Raw genomic sequence first — 26,652 nt, forward strand, 5'->3', positions numbered from 1 at the left:
CTAATATGACTTATTTCTGAACAGCAGCAGGACCCAAAAGTGCAGCACCACCAAAAAAAAATCCAGGGATTAAACCCTATATTGCACTCTGTCACACAATTCTGAGCAGCAGAGGATTTGTGGAGAAAAAAAAAACTAAATAGAGCTGAAAATTAGGAGATGAGATGCTTCAGAAAGTTCAGGCAGCTTGCTGATCTGTATGAGGCAGCTGACAGCTATCTGCCCCTCTCTGCTGCAATGCTCAATAACGTGAATAGGAGGTTTAGCAATCAATGATCCTTCTCAGTGTAATAGCACAGCTCTCTGCACTCCTGTCTTTCCTTAATGCTGATGTGACTAGCAGTTGCAGTGTAACGCTGTGGTATGAGCTATTCACACACACACAGTCCCGTCCTCTCCATCTGAGTGCATAGATGAAATGAAGAGAGGCAAGATGGCCGCCGATTATATAGGGGCTGTGACATCACAGGGGTCAGTGAACACTGATAGACTGCATCTCACATGTGGTTCAGGGTCAGCCCGCCTACCTTCATTCCCGCCGCTGTTTCCCGCCCTCCCATTATCCCCTGCCCCATGTACTGACTACTGACATGTGGATCCGCCATCTTAGCTCTACAATAGCCTGGAACGCTGTAAATTGGAGTTTAATTAAGCGATTTGTGCGATAGAATCGCGGCGATATTCGTATTCGTTGCAAATCAAATTTTTCATGAAATTCGTAACGAATTCGGGTTCGTCAAGTTCGATTCGCTCATCTCTAGTCATGTCTATAATTTTGCAGAATTCCGCTGCCGAATCCCAGTGAAGTCAATGGGGCTTTGAATTTCAGCAAAATTTGGGGTTTTGAAAACACAGAATTCTGCCAGAATTTCACATTTCCGTTCAGCAAACTTTGCCTCATAGTGTATTTCTGGTCTTGTCAGGAGCAGCAAGTTGTTTTATGACTTTACTCCTCTAACCTGTGAAATGTATTAAATCATGTGCAGTTGTAGACGTCCATGGTGAGATAATAAGTCAGACTTGTTTTCAAGAAGACAGTTGATCACATGGTTTGGCAGCCATATTGGATTGCGCAAAATTTTGCATACATAGTTTTCTCTGAAATTGCTGGGGAGAACAATGTCCATGGTCCCTTTCCCCATAAAGGTTCAATGCAATCGTGTACTTTAACCAGGCTCCGCTGCTTGGCCACCTCAATTGCTGCTTGTAGCTATATTTTGTGTATGATAACTTTTGTTACTGACTTATTATTTATATTGCTTTCATGATAATTAATTTTAAAAAATGCATATTAAATTACCTTTTTTTTTCTATTAAAAACACAACTTTGATATAAAAGGCCTTTAGCAATATAGGATTTTATATTTAATTTACAAGACACTGAAACATTTAAATTGCTTGTAACATTTAACTAATATAGGACAGGAACAGACGGATTTCATTTTTAATGACAGTTTCTGGTGGGTGAATATCATATGATCCATAGGCTGTGGTCATGTCCCAGGCATCAATCACACCAACATTAAGTCCTTTGAAAATGTCCTTTACCAAGAGATACTGAACATATCCATGGAAATCACTGAATCGTTCAACATCGGTATTAATCTCTCTGGTATTTTCTGACTTTATAATGACTTTGGTATCAGGGCTTCTTAAAAACAAATTTTCTATGGCTTTGCGAATATTGAGAACTCTTCTGATGAACAGGTCAAGGGGAAAGGGTCGGAAATGATGCCCCACAGAAATGACGATGATGGTGTAAGCGCCTCCGCCAATCCGGTCAATTTCATTAGCGATATAGGAATGGTCTTTCATGTTGAAGAAACTCTGAGTTACAAATGGGTGTCCATGCTTCTTCCATTGAATCTGAAGATTATTTGTTACATCAATAGCTACAAGTGTTTTGTGCCAGCCAGTTCCATGATCATCGAAATATGTGAGTGCTGCAAAAAAAAAGGGGTAGACATTTAGTTTTCTATCGATACTCATCAACTCTAAGCCGTGTTCACATGACAGAAATTTTGCACTGAATTCTGCATGAATTTTCGCCACAAAATTCTGTCTAAATTTATTGCCCATTATCTTTAATGGGATTCAGCAAGGATATTTACACAGCAGAATTTCTGCTGCGGGTGTTCCACTACGAAAATCCCCCTTTCCGTCGTCCGGAAAACATTGTCTGGTCTTATATTTTTCCAGACCATGGCTGCGGAATTCCATTGAAGTCAATGGGGCTTGATTTCTGCCAAATTTGTGTGTAATTTGAGCAGAATGCATGCGGAGTGTATGCAGATTCAGCACAGAATATGCACAAACTTAGCAGTTCTATTAAATAAAGTCTATCTTTTACTGAGCTGCGGAATCATGTGGAATTCATGTTGAATTTTCCACAGGAATTCCGCACTGATTTCGCAAATTATAATAAAAAACTGCAGTACAGAACCAATGCAGATGCAGAATTCATGCAGATAGGAGGAATTTCCGCTATGCGAATGCGGCCTAAGGCAATATTTACACGGCAGAATTTCTGCGCTAAATTCTGCACTGAATTCTGAATGAACATTCTGTATGGATTTATAGGTAAACAATAGAGGCGTAACTGGTTCTCTAGGTCTTGTATATGTATACAGGTGGTTAAGTGTAAAATGTTTTTTTTGTGCAGTCTGTGTGTGATTTGCTAATTGCACAGTATTATCAGGTATGGCAATTTGTGAATGGTGATTTAGGATTATTATGTTTAAGGAAAAGGTGTATGTTGACAGTATATATAAAAATCTAATGTTAGTAGTACAGCACAATGTAACATAAACTATGAGAGAGGGGGGGAAAGAAGCAAAGGGAATGGAAAAAAGAAACGGGAAAGAAAGGTGAAGAAAGAAGAGAAAGAAAGTGGACCAAGAAAAGGCAGAGAAGCTGTGTGTAGAAGGGTGGTTTGTGCAGGTAAATGCAGAAGAGAACAAGTACAATTTAATCATACAAAAGCACCATGCGGGGAGAATGCTGGGACCTAGCGCTTGACCTCCCGTTACATGTGTAGAGGATGCAGATAAAATATACACTAAAGTAGTAAAATCAAAAATGATGAGTTACGTAACCTCAGTATGTGAGGTGTCACTAATTTGCTGTTGGTCACTGAAATGCTAAAGTCCCAAGGTAAAAAGGTATATGCAATGCTAGAGAACAAAGTTCATCATCCTAAATGCTGTATCGGTGTTATGCATACAAGATTAAAACTGGTGTCGGGTCTAAGTCCGTACAGTCCCGTCCTATAAGGGGGAGAAAGTTATTATTGCAATAATACAGTCATAGAGCTCTGCGCTTGTTGTTGTAATGATGCCGACTGTGCGGCCCTGTGGAAGTAATCCTGGGGAAAAGCAAGGTATCGGCGCTGTGCGCCTCCTCTGTGTAGTACCGATGCTGAAGAACATGGCTCTGTGACCGTGTGTAGATGATGATCCTGGGGGCAGCTAGATGTGGGAAAAAAGAACGTTAGTGGTACTTTGTACCTCTCGCCCGTAATTCACTGCGGTCTCGCTGTTGATGAGATGCCGGCTCTAGCTGCGGACGAGGATTCTGCTAAATTGCAGATCGGTCCTAACAGCGATCAGTGTCCAAGTGTCTGTATGTGTGGGATGGTGCGCCCTCATGGTGAGATGTGCACAGTGATGATGCTGTTCGGTCGTCTCCGTGATGTGGGAGTGCCTGATATCACAGTTAATGACTTGCTGTAGACCAAGCGCATTTTAGGCTTTCTCAGTCCTTTCTCAGTAGTCATTGTGAGATAGGGGTATTATGCGGGTTTTTATACATTTTGTGGGATATGACTAAAGCCTGGTCAGGGATCCAGGAATTGGGCATATCTGAGATTCAAGAGCAGGAGTGGAACGTAGAAAGGAATGCACTCTGCATGGGGAATAAATAGAGTAGAAAGAATAAGGGGAATGGAGAGAGAATTCAAATGATAATGGAATGAATGAAAGAAAGAAAAAGTATAAGTAAGGGAAAACATATTATGATCTGTAATGGGGGTATAAAGATTAGATGTATAGGTATTTATGTGGTGTTTAATGATTGGTGAAGAGTCAAACAGTACCAGATATATGTAAAGACAAGTGAGTATAAGATGGGAATATCAAATACAGGTGCAGTTGTGGATGAAAAATACAAAACTAATAAGGATACAGGGGGAGATTTATCAAAACCTGTGAAAAGGAAAAGTTGCCCAGTTGCCCATAGCAACCAATCAGATTGCTTCTTTCATTTTGCAGAGGCCTTCTTAACAATGAAAGAAGCAATCTGATTGGTTGCTATGGGCAACTGAGCTATTTTTCCTCTGGACATGTTTTGATAAATCTCCCCCATAATGTATAAATAGATATATGTATATAAAGATAAATACATATATAAACAAATATAGCATAAATAAGATAAATAGGATATAAACATGGATAAAATGGAGATGATTAGTTCAAAATAAATCAATAATGGGGAAATTGAGCAAATGGAGTAAGTATAGCGAATCATAAAAATATAGTATCATTATGAATAAAAACTGGATACATCTAAAGTACTATAAAAGACTATAGAAGAATGTGAAAAACCTAAATGAGCTAAAAACACTTAAAATGCGTGGTTGTGTCAATTGCAAACATGAAGAAATTATCTAGAGTGATTTATGAGTGCCACGTAGAGACGCTGTATGATATGGCTGGAGAAATTGTCTATGAGCTGAAGCCAAATATCTCAAGATCCGAGTTTAATCCATGTGGTGCCAGGGTTTGAAAGTCATATCATCCTGCTTTCTTGGCATTACATTCTATTAAATGTGGTTACCTCCTCTCCAGTCTCTTTTCACTTTCTTTATAGTGGCAAAGGTCAAACCAGACGGGTCTTTGTTGAGTTTTTTTTTTTATGAAGGGCATTGATAATCTGTTTTGATACTGTATATGTTGTGATGACTCGCTCTTGCAGACAGGTGCGGTTGCAGTATAGAGGCACGGAAACAGGACTTTTCAAATCAAAGTTCACTGTTTTATTCACACTTGGCAAACAGCAAACAGTCTATAAATGCATAAAAAAGGAAAAAAGTAGCAAAAGTCCACCTGTCTTCCTCAGGTGTTTGTTCACACTTCAGTCCATGCCATGCGGCATCCAGCAAGTGTTTTCCAAGTCCCCAAGCAGTCTGCTGACCAGATTCCAAACTCTCAGGGAAAATCTTTACACTCAGCTCTCTCTGGCAGTGTGAGCTGCAACTAGCAAAACCCCCTCAGCTGGTGAGGCAGCCTAGCTTTAAGTCCAGCAAAAGATGGCCTGGATTGTGGGGAATGGACCCCACCCTACACTTGACCATTCCTAGTAAGAACCGTCCCGGAAAAATGACCGTCTCTCACTTCACCGAGGCCAGGAACCTCGGTGACACATATCGACAGTCCACTATTATCCCTTTCACCTTCTCACAATGTGTTTGTTCATTAATTATTTTATTCATCAAACTTCTTTTTGTGCGACCTATGTACTGTTGACCATAGGGACATGTAATTAGGTAAATGACCGATGTACTTTCATAGGTGAGGAATTCAGTGATCTTATGTTCATGAGAGTTTGATGATGAGATAACATATTCCGTTCTCTTAGGAGGTTTGTGTTTTTACAATTCGAACACTTCCCACTTCGGAAAAAGCCTTTTAGTGTCAGCCAGGTCTTGGAGGGGTTAAAGGGTACTCCGCTGCCCCAGCATTCGGAACATTTTGTTCCGAACGCTTGGAGCGGGCGGCGGGGGTCGTAATGTCAAGGCCATGCCCCTCGTGACGTCACATTACGCCCTCTCATTCCATAGACTTGCATTGAGGGGGCATGGTGTGACGTCACGAGGGGGGGCGTGACCGTGATGTCCCGACCCCTGCCACCCGCACCCCGGGGGCTGCATAGAGATGGCGGGGGTCACAGCAGTGGGACCCCCGTGATCAGACATCTTATCCCTGCTGTGTGAATGGGACAGCAGAATCCTATTGACATGATGTGCAGAAATTCTGCGTTGTGAATCCGGCCTAAGGCCGCGTTTACACCGCGGAATGTCATTGCGTGAAAAATCTACATTCAGACAATCCGTACAGTACGGGGCGCCAGGAGAATCTGCCGGCACTAGGACCGCACAGAATTAGCTGTCTCATAGACGATTATGCATTCCATTTGGAATCTGCACATAGAATGAACATGTTCATTCTTTGTGCGGACACAGAAAAAGGAATTTCCCTACTGGAAACATCTGGCACGGAAATTCCGCCGTGTGCACAGAGCAGCAGAATCTCATTAAATTCAACGGGACTCTGCTGGAGTCGAAATTCTGTGCAGACATTGTCCGCACTGAATTTCTGCCGTGTGAATGAGGCCTAAGGCTATGTTCCCACGGCACAATTACTGCATGAATTTATAGCCAATACACTTCAATTAAATTCCTGTAGCGGAAATTCTGCTGTGGGAATAGGACAGCGGAATCCCACTAAGGTATATTGCAGAATTCAGTACAGAAATTCTGCCGTTTGAAACCAGCCTTAGGGTACGTTCACACAAGCAGACCCACAGTGTATTTTACGCTGCGGATCTGCCACTGAAGGACCCCTGCATGGTGGCTTTACATGTGCCTGCTAAGAGCAGCAATACGCTGCTTCGAGCAGACACACTGCAATGTGCGAGTTGCAGAGCGAATGCACAAAATACTAGCACATGGCAGCTGATCTCTGTGCAAGTACACTGCGCATACGCTGCTTGTAGCAGCATTATTGCCGCTCCGAGTAGGCACATGTAAAGCCACCATGCAGCGGTCCTTCAGCGGTGGATCTGAAGTGTAAAATATACTGTCGTACCCTTAGGGTCAGTACACACGTGCAGATTTTCTGCTGCAGATTTGCTGTAGCAGGTTTTGCTAACCATCAAAGTCAATGGGCAATGAAATCTGCAGCAAAAATATGCACATGTGAATGCACTCGAAATTTCACTCGAAATTCTGCATCTGCATTGATTTTCTGTAGAATTCTGCAGTTTTAAAACATTTGCGGATTTTGTTCTGAAATTTTCGCACAAATTTTCACACAAAGTGATTGTAATGTCGTGGTCACGCCCCTTCATGATACCACGCCCCCTCCACCGGGTGCTGCAAGAGATCGCGGGGAGCCCCAGCAGCAGGACCCCCCAATCAGACATCTTTTCCCCTATCCTTTGGATAAGGGATAAGATGTCTAGCAGCAGAGTACCCCTTTCAGAGTTTAAAAAATAGAGAATGTGAGAAAAGGGAATCTCACCACTACAGTATTTTCAGTTTTTACAAAACTTACACACATATTCTTCAGGCTCATGGGTCAACTGCTAGTTTGGGACACAAAATCAGCCAATAAGGTACAGTGAAGACCATTAGAAATATTCTTGGTTTATCAAAGATCCATTAAAATATGTCAGAATAATTGTCCAATAAACACATGTCCACGCTCTTGTTTTGATATGTTTTAATGGATGTTCAATAAAGCAAAAATACTTTAACCAAAATGTTGATGTCAAAGTGCTTTCATTGAATAAATACAACTATAATAGTGGTTAGTGATTTACATACATACGTACACTTTTGGACTTGTGTGAAGTACTCTATCCACTGACGAAGCGTTGAATCTCCCATTAGATATATCCTTTTGCCAGGTAGAAATTTGTCAATATGAATCAAGGGATCAAAAGGGAATAAGTTACAATATATTGGGAACCACTGGTTCTGCAGGAAATATCCACTGGGAAAAGGTGGGGACATCCCTGTCTGGCACTTAGCAGTCTCTTTGATGTAGTGTCCTAAAAAAGTAAATTGTAGTATTATTTCTACAAGTCATTGTTTATGATGGAAAATGATCAGATTTTCCAAAAATTCCAACTTCTTAAAATATTGTGATATAGTCCCTTATCCCCTCCTAAGGGTGCGTTCACATGCTATTACTATAAGCGCGCTGTGAGTTACACTACCAATGATTTGAATGGGTCCGCGGACAGTCCGCAATAGTGCTAGATTTGAACTAGACTTTACACTGACCCATTCAAATGAAAGCTAGTGTAACTCGCAGTGGGTTTCCCGCAGTGGCAAATCCGCTGCTAATTCCTAGCGTGTAAACACACCCTTAGGAAGGATTTGGGTGGTATCGTTAATGTGAGTTTGCCACAGCACTTAATGGTGCTTTTTAGCCACCTACTTATAGACAAATGAATATCAACAAGTTACTATTTCGATTTTGAAAATATCAGATCTTACACCCTGTTCCAAATCATTATGCAAATTATATTTAAGTGTCACAAAGATTAAATATTTTGTTTTTCAGTGTAACTCATGGATGGCATGGTGTCTCAGGGCTCTTTTGATCACTGAAAACAATCTCGAACACCTCTGATAATTAGATTGCCAGATGAGCCCAATTTAAGGAAAAACTACTAAAGGTGGGTGTTCCATATTATTAAGCAGATACCATTTTTAAGCAATATGGGAAAGAAAAAAGGATCTCTCTGCTGCTGAAAAGAGTGAAATAGTTCAATGCCTATGAAAAGAAAACATTAGATATTTCACGAAAACTTAAGCCTGATCAGTGCACTATTAAGAGATTTGTGGCTGATTCAGAGCACAGATGGGTTTGTGAAGATAAAGGCACGTTGAGGAAGATTTCTGCCAGATCCATGCATCGGATCAAGAGAGCAGCTGCTAAAATACCATTACATAGCAGCAAACACATATTTGAAGCTGCTGGTACCTCTGGAGTCCCACGGACATCAAGGTGTAGAGTCCTCCAGAGTCTTGCAACTGTGCATAAACCTTCTATTCGGCCACCACTAACCAATGTTCACAAGCAGAAACGGCTGCATTGGGCAGAAAAATACACGAAGACTAATTTTCAAACAGTCCTGTTCACTGATGAGTGCCGTGAAACCCTGGATGGTCCAAATGGATGGAGTAATGGATGGTTGGTGGACGGCCACCCTGTTCCAACAAGGCTGCGATGTCAGCAAGGCGGTGGTGGAGTCATGTTTTGGGCCGGAATCATGGAGAGAGAGCTGGTCAACCCCTTTAGGGTCCCTGAAGGTGTAAAGATGACCTCTATATTATGTATATGGAGTTTCTGAAGGACCACTTTCTTCCCTGGTACAGAAGGAAGAACTATGCTTTCTGGCTGCTATGGGGATAAAAGGAGAGAAAGTCATGGTGTGGCCTCCATCTTCCCCTGCTCTAAATCCTATTGAGAACCTTTGGAGCATCCACAAGCAAAAGATCTATGAGGGTGGGAGGCAGTTTACATCCAAACAGCAGCTCTGGGAGGCTATTCTGACATCTTGCAAACAAATTCAAGCAGAAACTGTCCAAAAACTCAAAAGTTCAATGGATGCAAGACTTGTGAAGCTGCTATCAAATAAGAGGTCCTATTTCAAAATGTAACGTGACCAGTTAAAATGTTTAAAAAGTTTAAATGTTGTTAAAAGTTTGATTAAAATAGCTTTTGCTTTCAGTAAATATTCTGCAAACACAACAAATGACAGTTTTCATTTCTTTACAACCTATAAAGTGTTTTGAAACTTACTGTACGTAATGATTTGGAACAGTGTATTGTAAGTTTTTTACGTTTAAAAAAATACCGTTATCATTAGGAGGTTTGTTCATTAAAATTTGAATTGTTCTCTTAATAGATGATACCATGAGAATTATGCTGACTGTTATTTACATCAATGATTAAGGTAAATGAGAAAAATATAATTTGCATAATAATTTGGAACATGGTGTAAATGGGAATATTCTGGGCCACAATGAAAATCGAAAACAGACCAAAAACTACCATGTAAAATTTCTAATAATTTTATCTTTTTACATGGCTTATGCACCCCATGTAGCTATTCTTTTGTTTACGACATACTCTTTTGACCACTATTGAGCAAAATGTTTTCCCCATTGTAGAGTTTGTTCAATAGCGATGAACATAAAAAAGAAATCCAACATGCTGGTTACCCTATAAATCACGATATATATCATATACTTACTTGTGCATTTCCAAACTTTAACAACATCAACTTGTTTGGATATCTCTGCTCCCATATTGGAGCTTTCATATTGTCATGGAAAAAAAAGAAAAGAAAAAACATGATATACCCAACACACATGTATCCACATTAGATTCAAATAAATCTGTCATCAGTTTCACCTGCACTAACCTCCAGTAAAGACAGGTAATGCATGCGACACTGATGACAACTAGAGATGAGCAAATGGAATCTGACCGAATCCAAACTTCGACTCGATTTGAAATAACAAATTTCTTCATTAGCGCCACCCATGAGATCATCCTGTATAATGTATAGATGCGAGTGGCTTTCTTCTGTGCTTGCATCTCTGCAATAGATAGGATGATCACAGCGGGTGTCAGGAGTGACACTTGCTGTGATCTATCCTCAACTGCAGGTACTACTTCTCCCAACATGGGGCACACTCTGCTCCATGCTGGGAGCTGTAGTACCTGAATAAATAGACAGATCACAGTGGGCGTCACTTCTGACACACAATGCGATCGTCCTGTATAATGTATAGATGCAGGCGGTGGTTGAGGAGGCTACATTAGTGTTTGTACTACTTCTCCCATCATGGAACAGACTCTGTTCCATGATGGGGGTTGCAGTACATGGGCTGAGGGATTGATTGCAATTGATTCAATCAGAAGTTATTAAACAGGGGAGCGGGCGGCATTCTCCACTCCCCTGCGATGTACGGTGTATTTTTACTTTCACTTTTAAATTCCTTACCGGGAGCCCTAAATGGCCGCCACCAATAAGCCATTCAGTGCTCCCGGCGGGGTTTTAAACTACTGATTTGGCACCCAAATGTATGCCCCCCCATGCATATTTATAATAATTAATTGGCCTCGGTGTGTTTATAGTAACATAGCTCATAAGGTGGAAAAAAGACCAGAGTCCATCAAGTTCAACCTATATCCCTAATGAGTCCCTACTGAGTTGATCCAGAGGAAGGCAAAAAACCCTCATGCTAGAGGTAAAAATTCCTTCCCGAATCCATATATGGCATCAGAATAAATCCCTGTATCAACGTTCTGTCCCTATAAATCTAGTATACATAACCAGCAATGTTATTACTCTCCAAAAATGCATCCAGACCCCCCTTTTACAGAGTTCTCCATGACCACCTCCTCTGGCAGAGAGTTCCATAGTCTCACTGCTCTTAGAGTCAAGAACCCTCGTCTGTGCTGGTGTAGAAACCTTCTTTCCTCTAGACGTAGAGGATGTCCCTTTGTTATAGATACAGTCCTGGGTACAAATAGATCATGAGAGAGATCTCTGTACTGTCCCCCGATATATTTATACATAGTTATTAGGTCATCCCTAAGTCTTCTTTTTTCTAAACTAAATAAACATAATTCTGATAATCTTTCTGGGTACTGTAGTCCTCCCATTACCCGTATTACTCTGGTTGCCCGTCTTTGAACCTCCCCAGCTCCACTATATCTTTCTTGTACACTGGTGCCCAGTACTGTACACAATATTTTATGTGTGGTCTGACTAGTGATTTGTACAGCGGTAGAATTATTTCCTTGTCGTGGGCATCTATGCCCCTATTGATGCACCCCATGATTTTATTTACCTTGGCAGCAGCTGCCTGATACTGGTCACTACAGCTAAATTTACTGTTAATTAAGATTCCCAAGTCCTTTTCCACAGTTGTCCCAAGTGTTCTCCTATTTAATACATAATCCCAGCCCGAATTTTTCCTCCCCGTGTGCATTACCTTACATTTATCAGTGTTGCACCTCATCTGCCACTTCCCAGCCCAAACTTCCAACATATCCAGATCCATTTGTAATAGTGCACTGTCCTCTATTGTGTTATCTACTATACACAGTGCACTGTCCTCTATAGTGTTTACCCCTTTACAGAGTTTAGTATCATCTTCAAATATTGCTACTTTACTATTCAACCCCTCTATGAGATCATTAGATCAAGACTGACCCCTGTGGTCCCCACTAGTAACAGTCACCCAATCAGAATAAGTACCATTTATAACCACCTTATGTTTCCTATCACTGAGCCAGTTACTTACCCACTTACACACATTCTCCCCCAGCCCCATCCTTCTCATTTGATGCACCAATCTTTTATGTGGCACCGTATCAAATGCTTTGGAAAAATCCAGATATACGACATCCAGCGATTGCCCCTGGTCCAGTCTGGAGCTCACCTCCTCATAAAAGCTGATCAGGTTAGTTTGACAGGACCGATCCCCCATATAGTCATGCTAATATGGGGTCATACATTTATTTTTATCAAGATACTCCAAAATAGCATCCCTTAGAAAACCCTCAAACAATTTACATACAACAGAGGTTAAACTAACAGGTATATTGTCAGGATCCTGACTGGTATGCAGCGAGGACACTGGTGGTGGATCCTCTGTGTCAGTGGGGTGATGGCGTGGGCCGTACCATGGGAACGGAGTCTAAGGGGTTACTGGTTTTCACCAGAGCCCGTCGCAAAGCGGGATGGACTTGCAGTGGCAAGTAACCCCCAGGTCGTATCACCCGATAGCGACTCAACCCCAACTGACAGCTGAGACAGGCGCGGTACACAGGGACAAGGCAAGAGCAAGGTCGGATGTAGCAGAAGGTCAGGGCAGGCAGCAAGAGTCGTAGTCAGGGGCAACAGCAGAAGGTCTGGGTACACAGGCTTGGGAACACACTAAACGCTTTCACAGGGCACTAAGGCAACAAGATCCGGCAAGGACAGGAAGGGGAAGTGGGTTTTTATGAGCAAGGAGCAGGTAGGAGCTAATTAACACTGATTGGGCCAGGCACCAATTAGTGGTGCACTGGCCCTTTAAATCTCAGAGAGCCTGCGCGCACGCGCCCTAGAGAGCGGGGCCACGCGTGCCGGGATAGAACAGCAGGAGGACGGGGCAGGTGAGAGGGACGGGGTGCGATCCGCGAGCGGGCATGTCCCGCTAGGCGTATCGCATCCCCCACGGACACAGCTGAGCAGCGTCTCCGGTCAGCACTGCTGACCGGAGCGCTGCAGGGCAGGAAACGCTGCAAGCACTCCGGAGGAGGAGGGGGAGCCGGAGCGCTTGGCGTAACATCTATGATTCCCGGGGTCACCTTTTGACCACTTTTTAAATATTGGCACCACATTTGCCATGCTCTAGTCCTGAGAAACAGTCCCTGTTACTACAGAGTCCCTTAAAAATAGGGGTCTGTCTATTACATTACTTAATTCCTTTAAAACACAGGAATGAATGCCATCTAAGCCGGTGATTTTTCTATTTTGAATTTTTGTAGGCGGCACTGTACTTCTTCCTGGGTTAGACAGGTGACCTATACTGGGGAGTTTACCTTATCTCACGGTATTTCACCTGGCATTTCATTTTCCTCAGTGAATACAGTGGAGAAGAATTTGTTTAATATATTTGCTTTTTCCTGATCCCCGTCTATAATTTCTTCCTCATCATTTTTCTTACACTTTCATTTTTGACCTTTTTACTATTTATATAGTTAAAGAACATTTTGTAAAGCTGTAAAAATAGAGACAGAAAGACTCATTGCCAAAGAGAGTAAAACTCTCTTTGGCAATGAGTTTTTCTGTCTCTATTTTTGCGGCTTTTATCTGTTTTTTACATATTTTACTTTTATCTCTATAGCTTTTTAATGCTTCTTCACTGCCCTCCTGTTTTAGTAGGTTAAATGCTTTATTTTTGTCATTTATTGACCCCTTAACATTTTTATTCATCCATATTGGTTTTCTTTTATTCCTGACCCTTTATTCCCATAAGGAAGTCTCCCATTTAGTGTCAGTATTGTTCTTTTTGAGGACATTATCCCATTTTACATTGTTAATGGCTTCTCTGAGTTGATCAAACTTTGCCTTCCTAAAATTAATTGTTTTTCTGGCCCTTCGTAAGGTTCCCTTATTGAAGAACAAGTTATAATGTATAATATTATGATCACTATTCCCTAGGTATCCTTCTACCTACACATTAGTTACTCTGTCAAATAGACCTGTACTAATAGACAGATCGCCCCGGGTGTTACTCCTGATACCCGATGTGATTGTCCTATCTATTGTAGAGATGGAGCAGCTTTCTCCTGCACTCGCATCTCTGCACTATACTTTCGCCGGCCAGTGATGTGAATAGAATTCACATCACTTATTCATATTTCCCGCAGAGAGCTGTGATTGGCCAGATGGTTCCAGCCACTCACAGCTCTCTGCAGGAAATAGGAATAGGTATATTTACTGCATATACATATACATATACTACAGTGGGACCAGAGAAAAGCGTCTGGCAGCCCGTATCTATACATTATACAATCTTCTACCATATGTTCCATTCCGGAGCTGACATCGAGCTTGTACGGAGCTTTGTGACACCACCGCTGCTGTTTGACATCACTAAGCTCCACCCATGCTCCAAGTTGGCCCGGAATGGAAGATACAGCGGAAGATTGTGGTAGAACCAGAGCACATAATGGGAACAGGTAAATGTGGTTGTCATCAGGGTCACCTGTACTATCTGTCTTTACAGACAGGTTAATGCAGGTCCCACTGATGGAAGGTAATTGACTATGGACGTCTATACTCGTCCATGTGCCATTAACGGGGTATGACGCGGGCTCCCGACTTGAGCCCGCATCATACCGGCCGGCCCCCAGCTGATTCTTGTAGCTGGGGGCCGGTGTTAATAACCGACATGTGGCGATCGCCGCGTCCAGCTATTAACCCTTTAGATTGCCGCTGTCAAAGTGATCCACTGTGGAGGTAGCCAGAGGGCTTACCTATCCTCCTGTGCCGGTGCAGTGCCGTGGATTGCAATTTGCCTTAGAATGTAATGGAGTGACTCAGCAGTTTTCCCTGCTCGAGCGCTCCGCCTCCATCCCATTCTATAGGCTGAGACTCGCACACCACCCCCCAACCATTGGTTAATGCGGGGGCTGGGGGGGGTGCAAGTGTCACGTGACATATTTAATACTCACGCATCGCAGCTCACGGCAGTCTTACTTTGGCTATCACAGGGAGAGGATCTCTCCCTGTGATAGAATGCAGCTGCACGGAGCTCTCATAGCCTCTGTGGCCCGATTCGTAATCGGACCACAGAAGCTATTACTTTTACTGTTTTATTGCCTCCCGCCAGCACACTCGTTCGCCACCGCTATTGGGATCCCTATGCCCGATAGCGGTGTTATCAGCTTGTCACCAGCCAGCGCAGTTTTACAGTTTTTAGCGTAGCATAGTGTTAGCGCAGTTGTAGCATATTTAGCATAGCGTAGTGTTAGCGCAGTTTTAGTGTATTTAGCGTAGCTTGGTGTTAGCGCCGTTTTAGTGTATTTAGCGTAATGTAAGCACAGTTTAGCGTATTTAGCGTAGCTAAGTTCTAGTGCAGTTTTAATGTATTTAGTGTAGTGTAGCGTTAGCACAGTTTTAGCGTATTTAGCATAGCGTATTGTTAGCGTAGTCTTAGAGTAGTGAGCGCAGCGTAGTCTCAGAGTATTTAGCGTAGTGTAGTGTTAGTCAAGTTCTAACATAGTTGACGTAGTTGTACACGGGTGTAGTGTAGCTAACTTAGTTTTACAGGCAGATGAAGTGTAGTTTAGAGAGTTTAGCGTGGGGTGTAGCTTAGCTTAGTCATAAAGTGAAGGGGCTACTACTCCCAGCATGCCCAGACAGCCAAAGGCGGTCCGGGCAGGATGGAAGTTGTAGTTTTGCAAAAGTAGCAGAGGCAGTTGCGCTCTGCTACGTTAATGTAGTATACGGCCACCTGTATAGATGGCTGGATACGGTGATCACAAGGCCACTTACCCACCTCCGTTCCTGCTCCGTCACTGGACTTGTAGCAACGCAGGAAGATGACGGAGCTGGAACAGGGGTGGTAAGTTAGGCTCTCCAGTTAATAACCCATTTTTTTTGTGTTTTTCTTCTCGTTTCAGATACGTAAATGTGGAGGACTACATCGGAATCTGTGGACTACAACGATGACCTGCATTTTTTTCTTTTCTTTTAATAAAATGGTTAACAAGCTCTGTGGGGAAGTGTTTTTCCTAATAAAAATTTTTTAACTTGTGTTTTTTTTAATTTATTTACTTTACAGGCTTAGTAGTGGAAGCTGTCTTGTAGACGGAGTCCATTACCAAGTCGGGGCTTAGCGTTAGCCGATACCAACAGGCCTAGAGCGCCAAATATGGCGCTCTTGGGCCTATGCGGTAACAGGCTGGCGTTATTTAGGCTGGGGAGGGCCAGTAACAATGGTCCTCGCCCCCCCTGGTAACATCAGGCTGTTGCTGTTTGGTTCGTTTTTGGCTGAGAATGAAAATACGCGGAACCACCCACACACTTTTTTTTTTTACCTAAAAAAAAAAAAAGTGTGTGGGTGGTTCCCCGTATTTTCATTTTCAGCCAAATACCAACCAAACAGCAACAGCCTGATGTTACCAGGGTGGGCGAGGACCATTGTTACTGGCCCTCCCACAGCCCTCGTTAACCATTTTATTAAAAGAAAAGAAAAAAATCCAGGTCATCGTCGTAGTCCACCGATTCCGATGTAGTCCTCCGCATTCACGTATCTGAAACGAGAAGAAAAAGACAAAAAAAAAATGGGTTATTAACTGGAGAGCCTAACTTACCACCCCCGTTCCAGCTCCGTCATCTTCCTGCATTGCTACAAGTCCAGTGACGGAGCAGGAACGGAGGTGGGTAAGTGGCCTTGTGATCACCGTATCCAGCCATCTATACAGGTGGCCGTATTCTACATTAACGTAGCAGAGCGTGGCTGCCTCTGCTACTTTTGCAAAACTACAACTTCCATCCTGCCTGGACAGCTTTTGGCTGTCGGGGCATGCTGGGAGTTGTAGCCCCTTCACTTTATGACTAAGCTAAGCTACACCCAGTGCTAAACTCTCTAAACTACACTTCATCTGGCTGTAAAACTAAGTTAGCCACACTACACCCGTGTACAACTACGCCAACTATGCTAGAACTGGACTAACACTACGCTGCGCTAATTACTCTAAGACTACGCTAACAATACGCTACGCTAAATATGCTAAAACTGTGCTAACGCTACACTACACTAAATACATTAAAACTGCACTAGAACTAAGCTACGCTAAATACGCTGAAACTGTGCTCACATTACGCTAAATACACTAAAACTGCGCTAACACTAAGCTACTCTACGCTAAAACTGCGCTAACACTACACTACACTAAATACACTAAAACTGCGCTAACACTAAGCTACGCTAAATACACTAAAACTGCGCTAACACTAAGCTACGCTAAATACACTAAAACTGCGCTAACACTAAGCTACGCTACAACTGCGCTAACACTACGCTATGCTAAATACGCTACAACTGCGCCAACATTATGCTACGCTAAAAACTGTAAAACTGCGCTAACACTAAACTAAAGCTATGCTAAAATTGAGCTAACGCTACGCTAACTACGCTAAAATCGCGCTAACACTATGCTAACTACTTTATACCTGTGTAAAGCTACAACTCCCAGCATGCCTGGGCCGCCTTTAGCTGTCTGGGCATGCTGGGAGTTGTGGTCCCTTCACTGCACTACAACTCTCAGCATACCCGGGCAGCCTTCAGCTGTCTGGGCATGCTGGGAGTTGTGGTCCCTTCGCTGTCTAATCTAAGCTAAACTACAACTCCCAGCATGCCTGGGCAGCCTTTAGCTGTCTGGGCATGCTGGGAGTTGTAGTCCTAAACTACAACTCCCAGCATGCCTGGGCAGCCTTAAACTGTCTGGGCATGCTGGGAGTTGTAGTCCATTCGCTGTCTAATCTAAGCTAAACTACAACTCCCAGTATGCCTGGGCAGCCTTTAGCTGTCCGGGCATGCTGGGAGTTGTAGTCCTTTTGCTGTCTAATTTAAGCTAAACTACAACTCCCAGCATGCCTGGCCCGCCTTTAGCTGTCTGGGCATGCTGGGAGTTGTGGTCTCTTCACTGCACTACAACTCTCAGCATACCCGGGCAGCCTTCAGCTGTCTGGGCATGCTGGGAGTTGTGGTCCCATCAGCTAAACTACAACTACTAGCATGCCTGGGCAGCCTTAAGCTGTCTGGGCATCCTGGGAGTTGTAGTCCCTTCGCTGTCTAATCTAAGCTAAACTACAACTCCCAGGATGCCTGGGCAGCCTTTAGCTGTCTGGGCATGCTGGGAGTTGTAGTCCTAAACTACTACTCCCAGCATGCCTGGGCAGCCTTAAGCTGCCTGGGCATGCTGGGAGTTGTAGTCCCTTTGCTGTCTAATCTAAGCTAAACTAAAACTCCTAGCATGCCTGGGAAGCCTTTAGCTGTCTGGGCATGCTGGGAGTTGTGGTGCATAAACTATGCTAAATTACAACCTACACTAATCTACCTACCTACGCTATTTGCGTAGTGCTGCGCATGCGCAGTACTACTTTAGCTGCACATGCATGTACAGCACTACTTTAGCTGCGCCCACTGCTCTACTTTCTGTTCCCCATTCCCTGGGAGTAAACAGGGGACGGTGAGCAGAGCAGCGGGCGGGGAGGCAAGCGGCTGTCAGCACTATCGGGCATAGGGATCCCGATAGCGATGGCGATCGAGCGCGCTGACGGGTGACAAGCTGATAACGCCGCTATCGGGCATAGGGATCCCGATAGCGGTGGAAAAAGAGCGTGCTGGTGGGGGGCAATAAAACAGTAAAAGTATTAGCTTCTGTGGTCCGATTAAGAATCGGGCCACAGAGGCTATGAGAGCTCTGTGCAGCTTCGGGCTATCACAGGGAGAGATCCTGTCCCTGTGATAGCCCAAGTGAGACTGCTGTGAGCTGCGATGCGTGAGTATTAAATATGTCATGTGACACTCGCACACACACACCCCCAGCCCCCGCAGTAACCAATGGTTGGGGGGGGGTGTGCGAGTGTCAGCCTATAAAATGTGATGGAGGCGGAGCGCTCGAGCAGGGAAAACTGCTGAGTCACTCCATTACATTCTAAGGCAAATTGCAATCCACAGCACTTCACCGGCTCCGACACTCAGGCAGGACGAGGGTTTATCAATCGAGCGCAGAGTGCACAGATCAATGTAGTTCTATGGAACCACATTGATCTGTATGAGGAATCAAATGATTCCTCCTAAAAGTCCCCTAAGGGGACTAAAAGTGTAAAAAAAAAAAGTTTTAAAACACACATTAACCACTTCCTTATTAAAAGTTGAAATCACTCCCCTTTTCCCAAATTCCATATAAAAAATATAGAAACATAATAAAAATAAACATATGTGGTATCGCCGTGTGCGTAAATGTCCGAACTATAAAAACATAATATTAATTAAACCAAACGGTCAATGGCACACGCGCAAAAAAATTCCAAAGTCCAAAATAGCGTATTTTTTGTCACTTTTTATACCATTAAAAAAGGAATACAAAGTGAAGAAGAAGTCAGATCAAAACAAAAATGGTACTGATAAAAACTTCAGATCACAGAGCAAAAAATTAGCCCATACCACCCCATACGCGGAAAAATTAAAAAAAAGTTATAGGGGTAATAAGATGACAATTTTAAATGTATTAATTTTCGTGCATCCAAAAGTACGACAAAATCAAACCTATATAGGTAGGGTATAAATTTAATTGTATGGACCTACAGAATGAAGGTAAAGTTTAATTTTTACCGAAAAATTTACTGCGTAGAAACAGAAGCCCCCAAAATTTTCAAAAGGGTGTTTTTTTCTTCAATTTTGTCTCACAATTATTTTTTTCCCCATTTCGCCGTAGATTTTTGGGTAAAATGACTGATGTCATTACAAAGTAGAATTGGTGGCGCAAAAAATAAGCTCCATGGCCCAGATTTATCAAACTGTGCGAGAGAAAAAAATTTGTGATTTTCCCACAACAACCAATCACAGCTCAGGTAAAGAGCTCTGGTAAAGTGAAAGCTGAACTGTGATTGGTTGCTGTGAGGAAATTACTCCACTTTTACTGTGACAAGGTTTGATAAATCTGGGCCCATATGGATTTTTAGGTGCAAAATTGAAAGGGTTATGATTTTAAAAAGGTAAAGAGGAAAAAAAGGAAAGTGCAAAAACAGAAAAATGCTTGGTCCTTAAAGGGGTAGTCCAGTGGTGAAAAACTTATCCCCTATCCTAAGGATAGGGGATAAGTTTGAGATCGCGGGGGGTCCGACCGCTGGGGCCCCCTGCGATCTCTCTCTACGGGGCCCCGGCTCTCCGCCGAGATAGCGGGTGTCGACCCCCGCACGAAGCGGCGGCCGACACGCCCCCTCAATACATCTCTATGGCAGAGCCGGAGATTGCCGAAGGCAGCGCTTCGGCTCTGCCATAGAGTTGTATTGAGGGGGCGTGTCGGCCGCCGCCTCGTGCGGAGGTCGACACACCCCCTTCCCGCGGGCTGTCGGGGCTCCGTACAGGAGATCGCAGGGGGCCCCAGCGGTCGGACCCCCCGCGATCTGCAACTTATCCCCGATCCTTAGGATAGGGGATAAGTTGCTCACCACTGAATAACCACTGGACTACTCCTTTAAGGGGTTAATGCAAACTGATTTTAGCTAGTTGAATGTTCTTGTACGCATCCCCAGCCTGCCCTAAACTTTAGCTGCCTTTTATTGTTGGTTTTTGGTAAATTTATGCTTTAAATGCAAAAATAAATCGTTAGTTAAAAGGGGTTGTCCAGGGATAAAACATTTTTTATATATGGCTCTAGATGTTTTTTTGTATAACTGTTTTTTATTAAAGAATTTTTCTTTTAAATAGATATTTGAGAAAAAGAAAATAAAAATACATAGAATAATAATATAGAATAGAATAATTTGAAAAAAAACACATGCAAATCCCATCCCGTGACTCACCTTCGCCCTCCTCCGTTCCTTCTGCCTTCTTGCAGTGCCGGTACGCATGCCCCGGTCTCCTAGCCCATGCGCCGGCGCTCTAGAATTTAAAGGGCCAGTACGCCCTTAATTAAGTACATGCACTGATTTTATAAATATCTGCACCTCCCATCACTCCTTGCCGGATCTTTGTTGCCCTAATGCCAAGTGAAAACATTTTCTGTGTTGCCTAGCCGTGTTCCAGACCCTACTATTCCGTGACCTGACCTTGCTCCTTGCCGCCTGCCTGTTGACCTTCTGCTACGTTCCTGACTATGCACCTGTGCCGCCATCCCTGACCTCCCGCTTTCCAGACCACATCTTGCCTCAGCCCTCCTGTACCTCACATCACCAGCCGCCTGTGTGGTCAAGTCGTGCCAGGGGTAGCGACCTGAGTGCCGCCTGCCGCAGAAAGACCATCCCACTTTGTGGTGTGCTTAGGTGAAAAGCAGCGGCACCTTAGACTCCACTCCCTGGCATGGTCCGCTTCATCTGCCATACAGGTCCAGCAGATCTAGTACTTCTGAGTCCTGCCTAGTGCCACGAGTCTTACACCCATTTTATGAAGATCCCCCTTTTAAAACTTCACTTTAATTCACTTTATAATAAAACAAGGGGAATTCCCTAATGAAACAAACCAACATAGATGATTAAAACGATGAGACAGTGTGCTGGGTACACTACTATTGTTTGCCCACTAGGTGGTGCCTTATGTCACTGTATCTCAGCTCTGCTTATATTTACAGAAGCTTCTGATATAGTTTATGAGCCCTGTCTGCAGATATTCAGACCCAGGTAACTGTCTGTACTAAAAACCACCAGTTTGCCCTGAAGTACGCTAGCTTTATCTATTTAACCCTTTCTGGACTGGGCAATTTTTTTTTTAACGTTTTGTTTTTTCCTCCTTGCTATCTAATAGACGTAACGCTTTTATTTTTCCATCTAAAGACCAGTATGAGGGCTTTTTTTTTTTTTGCTGTCACCAATTGTACTTTGTAATGACATCACTCATTTTACCTCCAAATGTACAGTAAAACAAACAAAAAATAATTTTTAGGGCAAAATTGAAAAAAAAAATTACACCATTTTGCAATTTTTGTGTGCTTCCTTTTCTACCCAGTGCACCTTTTGGTAAACATGACACATTGTCTTTATTCTGTATACGATAAAAATGATACCCAATTTATATAGGTTTTGTTTTATTTTACTACATTTAAAAAAAAATTACTTTATGTTCAAAAATTATGCTTAAAATTGACCATTCTGACCCCTATAACGTTTTCCTTTTTCCGTAAATAGGGATGTATTAGGGCTAATTTGTTTGCACCATGATCTGTAGTTTTTATTGGGAACATTTTTATTTTGATGGTATCTTTTGATAGCATTTTATAAAATTTTTTTACAGAATATGAAGTGACCAAAAATACGCATTTTTGAATTTTTTTTCACTTGCGCCTTTGACCATGCAGTTTAATTAACATTATATTTTAACCCCTTAAGGACCAAGGACATACATGTACATCCTTGGTCCTGCTCTCCTGATATAACACGGGGTTACACAGTAACCCGGCGTCATATCACGGCGGGCCCGGCGTCATAGTGAAGCCGGGACCCGCCTCTAATAGCGTGCAGCGCCGATCGCGGCGCCGCGCGCTATTAACCCTTTAGCCGCGCGCTCAGAGCTGAGCCGCGCGGCTAAAAGTGAAAGTGAAAGTTGCCGGCTAGCTCAGTCGGGCTGTTCGGGATAGCCGCGCCTAATCGCGGCATCCCGAACAGCTGACAGGACAGCGGGAGGGCCCCTACCTGCCACCTCGCTGTCCGATCGCCGAATGACTGCTCAGTACCTGAGATCCAGGCCTGAGCAGTTGTTACGCCGAGCGCTCCGGGTCCCCGCTCCTCCCCGGAGCGCTCGCTACACTCTCCTCACTGCAGCGCTCCGGTCAGGTCCACTGACCCGGGGCGCTGCGATACCGTCTCCAGCCGGGATGCGATTCGCGATGCGGGTAGCGCCCGCTCGCGATGCGCACCCCGGCTCCCGTACCTGACTCGCTCTCCGTCGGTCCTGTCCCGGCGCGCGCGTCCCCGTTCCCTAGGGCGCGCGCGCGCCGGGTCTTTGCGATTTAAAGGGCCACTGCGCCGCTGATTGGCGCAGTGGTTCCAATTAGTCTGATCACCTGTGCACTTCCCTATATCACCTCACTTCCCCTGCACTTCCTTGCCGGATCTTGTTGCCATCGTGCCAGTGAAAGCGTTTCCTTGTGTGTTCCTAGCCTGTGTTCCAGACCTCCTGCCGTTGCCCCTGACTACGATCCTTGCTGCCTGCCCCGACCTTCTGCTACGTCCGACCTTGCTTCTGTCTACTCCCTTGTACCGCGCCTATCTTCAGCAGCCAGAGAGGTTGAGCCGTTGCTAGTGGATACGACCTGGTCACTACCGCCGCAGCAAGACCATCCCGCTTTGCGGCGGGCTCTGGTGAAAACCAGTAGTGACTTAGAACCGATCCACTAGCACGGTCCACGCCAATCCCTCTCTGGCACAGAGGATCCACTACCTGCCAGCCGGCATCGTGACAGCAGTCATGCGGCAGAATCGTCGATCACTGGTTTCCTATGAGAAACCAGTGATCAATGATGAAGATCAGTGTGTGCAGTGTTATAGGTCCCTATGGGACCTATAACACTGCAAAAAAAAAGTGGGAAAACAAAGTGAATAAAGATCATTTAACTCCTCCCCTATTAAAAGTTTGAATCACCCCCCTTTTCCAAAAAAAAAAAAAAAAAAAACACAGTATAAATAAAAATAAACATATATGGTATCACCACGTGCGGAAATGTCAGAATTATAAAAATATATCATTAATTAAACCGCTAGGTCAATGGCGTGCGCGCAAAAAAATTCCAAAGTCCAAAATAGTGCATTTTTGGTCACTTTTTATATCATTTAAAAATGAATAAAAAGCGATCAATAAGTCCTATCAATGCAAATGGTACCGTTAAAAACTTCAGATCATGGCGCAAAAAATGAGCCCTCATACCGCCCCATATACGGAAAAATAAAAAAGTTATAGGGGTCAGAAGATGACAATTTTAAACGTATAAATTTTCCTGCATGTAGTTATGATTTTTTCCTGAAGTACGACAAAATCAAACCTATATAAGTAGGGGATCATTTTAATCGTATGGACCTACAGAATAAAGATAAGGTGTAATTTTTACCGAAAAATGTACTATGTCGAAACGGAAGCCCCCAAAAGTTACAAAACTGCGTTTTTTTTTTTTAAATTTTGTCGCACAATGATTTTTTTTTCGTTTAACCGTAGATTTTTGGGCAAAATGACTGACGTCATTACAAAGTAGAATTGGTGGCACAAAAAATAAGCCATCATATGGATTTTTAGGTGCAAAATTGAAAGAGTTAGGATTTTTTAAAGGCAAGGAGCAAAAAACGAAAATGCAAAAACGGAAAACCTAAAACGGAAAATCCCGGTCCTTAAGGGGTTAATAGTTCAGACATTTACACATGCAGCAATATCAGACGTTTATTTTATTTTATTTTTTACATCTTTTTATTTGAAAATGGGAAAGGGTGGTGATGTAAACTTTTATTAGGGAAGGGGTTAATGCATATTTATTACCTTTTTTTTATTTTTGAATTTTTACACTATTTTTTGGTCCCCATAGGAGACTATAACATGCAATCTTTAAATTGCATACACTGATCAATGCTTCTCCATAAGAGAGCATTGATCAGTGTCAGCTATGCCAGGCTGAAGCAATGGAGCACCGATAACACTGATCAATGCTCTCTTATGGAGAAGCATTGATCAGTGTATTCAATTTAAAGATTGCATGTTATAGTCTCCTATGGGGACCAAAAAAAAGTGGTGGTGGGGGGAAATAAAAATAAAAAATAAAAGTGATAAATATGCATTAAGCCCTTCGATAATAAAAGTTTACATAACCACCCTTTCCCATTTTCAAATAAAAAGATGTTAAAAAAAAACCAAAAAACTAAACTTCTGATATTGCCGAGTGGGTAAATGTCCGAACTATTAAAATATAATGTTAATTAAACTGCATAGTCAAAGGCGCAAGCGTAAAAAAATTCAGATGGCCGGGATGAAGGTAAAAGACCACCCCTATCCTCTCAGCTGATTGGGATGGCGCAGTTTCGCTGCAGTAGTCCCGATCAGCCCACCGAGCTAGCCGGGGACGAGATTTACCGCTTTTAGATGCTGCAATCAACATTGAGCACTGCTTCTAAAAGGATTAATGCTGGACATCAGCCTGATTGGTGATGTCCAGCATTAGCCATGTGTCCTGGTTGCTGATGGCAATCAGGACCCACCAGGTATGATGCACGCTCAGCTGCTGAGTGCGTGTCATACAGCAGGAGCCCACAGTGGACGTAATTATATGTCCATTTGTGGGAAGGGGTTAAAGTGCCATCGGGCTACTGGATGCTTATATAACCTATAGTACATGTGTCATATTAGATGCGCAATTCTGCCTCAATCCATTTGCCCCACATCCTCTGATGTGTTGCCGGTACCTATTGCACGGACATCTCATTTTGTACCCTCCCTGTTAGGACAGATCTCGCTATGCATTTTGCGCATGCGCAGAGGATTCAGTGCATTGGGGTGATTTACTTTTATCGCCCGCATTAAAGGGGTACTCTGCACACAGATAGGGGATAAGATGTCTGATTGCTGGGGTCCCACTGCTGAGAACTCCTTCCAGTCATGGCCATCATGCCCCCTCCCATAGACTTGCATTGAGGGCGCATGGCCTGTCATCAAGAGGGGCTTGGCCAACCCCCGCAACATGCATGCAGCATTTGGAACTAAATGTTCCAAACGCTGTCCAGTGGAGTACCCCTTTTACGGAGGACTTTATCCATATCCCCTTTCTTTTGGCCTAGTTCGAATTTAGACAGACCCTAAAATTTTATAGCCTCCGGTTTGTCATGCAATGATCTGACGTGTTGTGCGATTTGGGGTATTTGCTTTGGTCCTGATGGTACTGATATGTTTCCCAATACACTTTCTTAACTCCTGCGTAGCTTTCCTGATGTACTGTTTGGGACAAGGGCATTGTGCCACATTTATGATTTTCCTAATCTCATATCTTTTTCCATCTTTTTTATCTTTGGTATGAATTTACATGTCAAGCAATGTCCACGTGGGGAGGAACCCTGTGGGGGGGCTGGGAAACCAGGTACTCTTAATGGGTTTCTTTTCTCTTTAGTGACTATGGACTTAAAGATCTCGCAAGTTAGGACCCCTTCTATACGTCAAGCTTGGTCTGTCCCCCAATATATCTGACAAGTCTGGATCTAGTCTTAACACATTCCAGTATTTCTTTAATATTCCCATATCCCATATTCAGGGGGTAGAGGCATCATACGTGCCTTTACATCCTATCATCTTCTAAGTATGTGTATCCATTTCTTTTGGCCCCAATAGAGCTGATCTATCACTGAGTCTATCACGATTAAATGCTAATCTAATGTGTTTCTTTGGTTAGCCTCTTTTGGTAAACCTACTCATAAGATTGCTTCTCTATTCCAAAAAAATTCACTTCCTCAAAACAATTTCTCCTGGCTCTCAGGGATTGGCCTATCAGGATATACTGTAGTGTTTGAGTGTATCGGGAGGCCAATTTCCTAATGAAGGAAGTGGTTTGTGGATGTTGGTTTCCGAGATATGTCAGTTTGTATTCTGTTTGTTTC

The 26,652-nt window shown here is 43.3% G+C and overlaps 1 protein-coding gene across 1 annotated transcript in view; it reads right to left on the reverse strand.

The window, feature by feature from the left end:
• Positions 1-1,362: 1,362 nt before the first annotated feature.
• Positions 1,363-26,652, reverse strand: part of LOC130296655 (NXPE family member 2-like) — a 112,666-nt gene continuing 87,376 nt past the window's right edge. Inside the window, exons 5-7 of the mRNA XM_056548416.1 lie at positions 10,048-10,109; positions 7,612-7,830; positions 1,363-1,943 (exon numbers count right to left, since the gene is read on the reverse strand). Of these exons, the coding sequence (XP_056404391.1) occupies positions 1,408-1,943; positions 7,612-7,830; positions 10,048-10,109 (817 nt within the window). The 3' untranslated portion in view covers positions 1,363-1,407. The remainder of the gene's footprint in view (positions 1,944-7,611; positions 7,831-10,047; positions 10,110-26,652) is intronic.

This window comes from Hyla sarda, chromosome 12 (genome assembly GCF_029499605.1).
Source record: "Hyla sarda isolate aHylSar1 chromosome 12, aHylSar1.hap1, whole genome shotgun sequence".
Lineage (NCBI taxonomy): Eukaryota > Metazoa > Chordata > Amphibia > Anura > Hylidae > Hyla > Hyla sarda.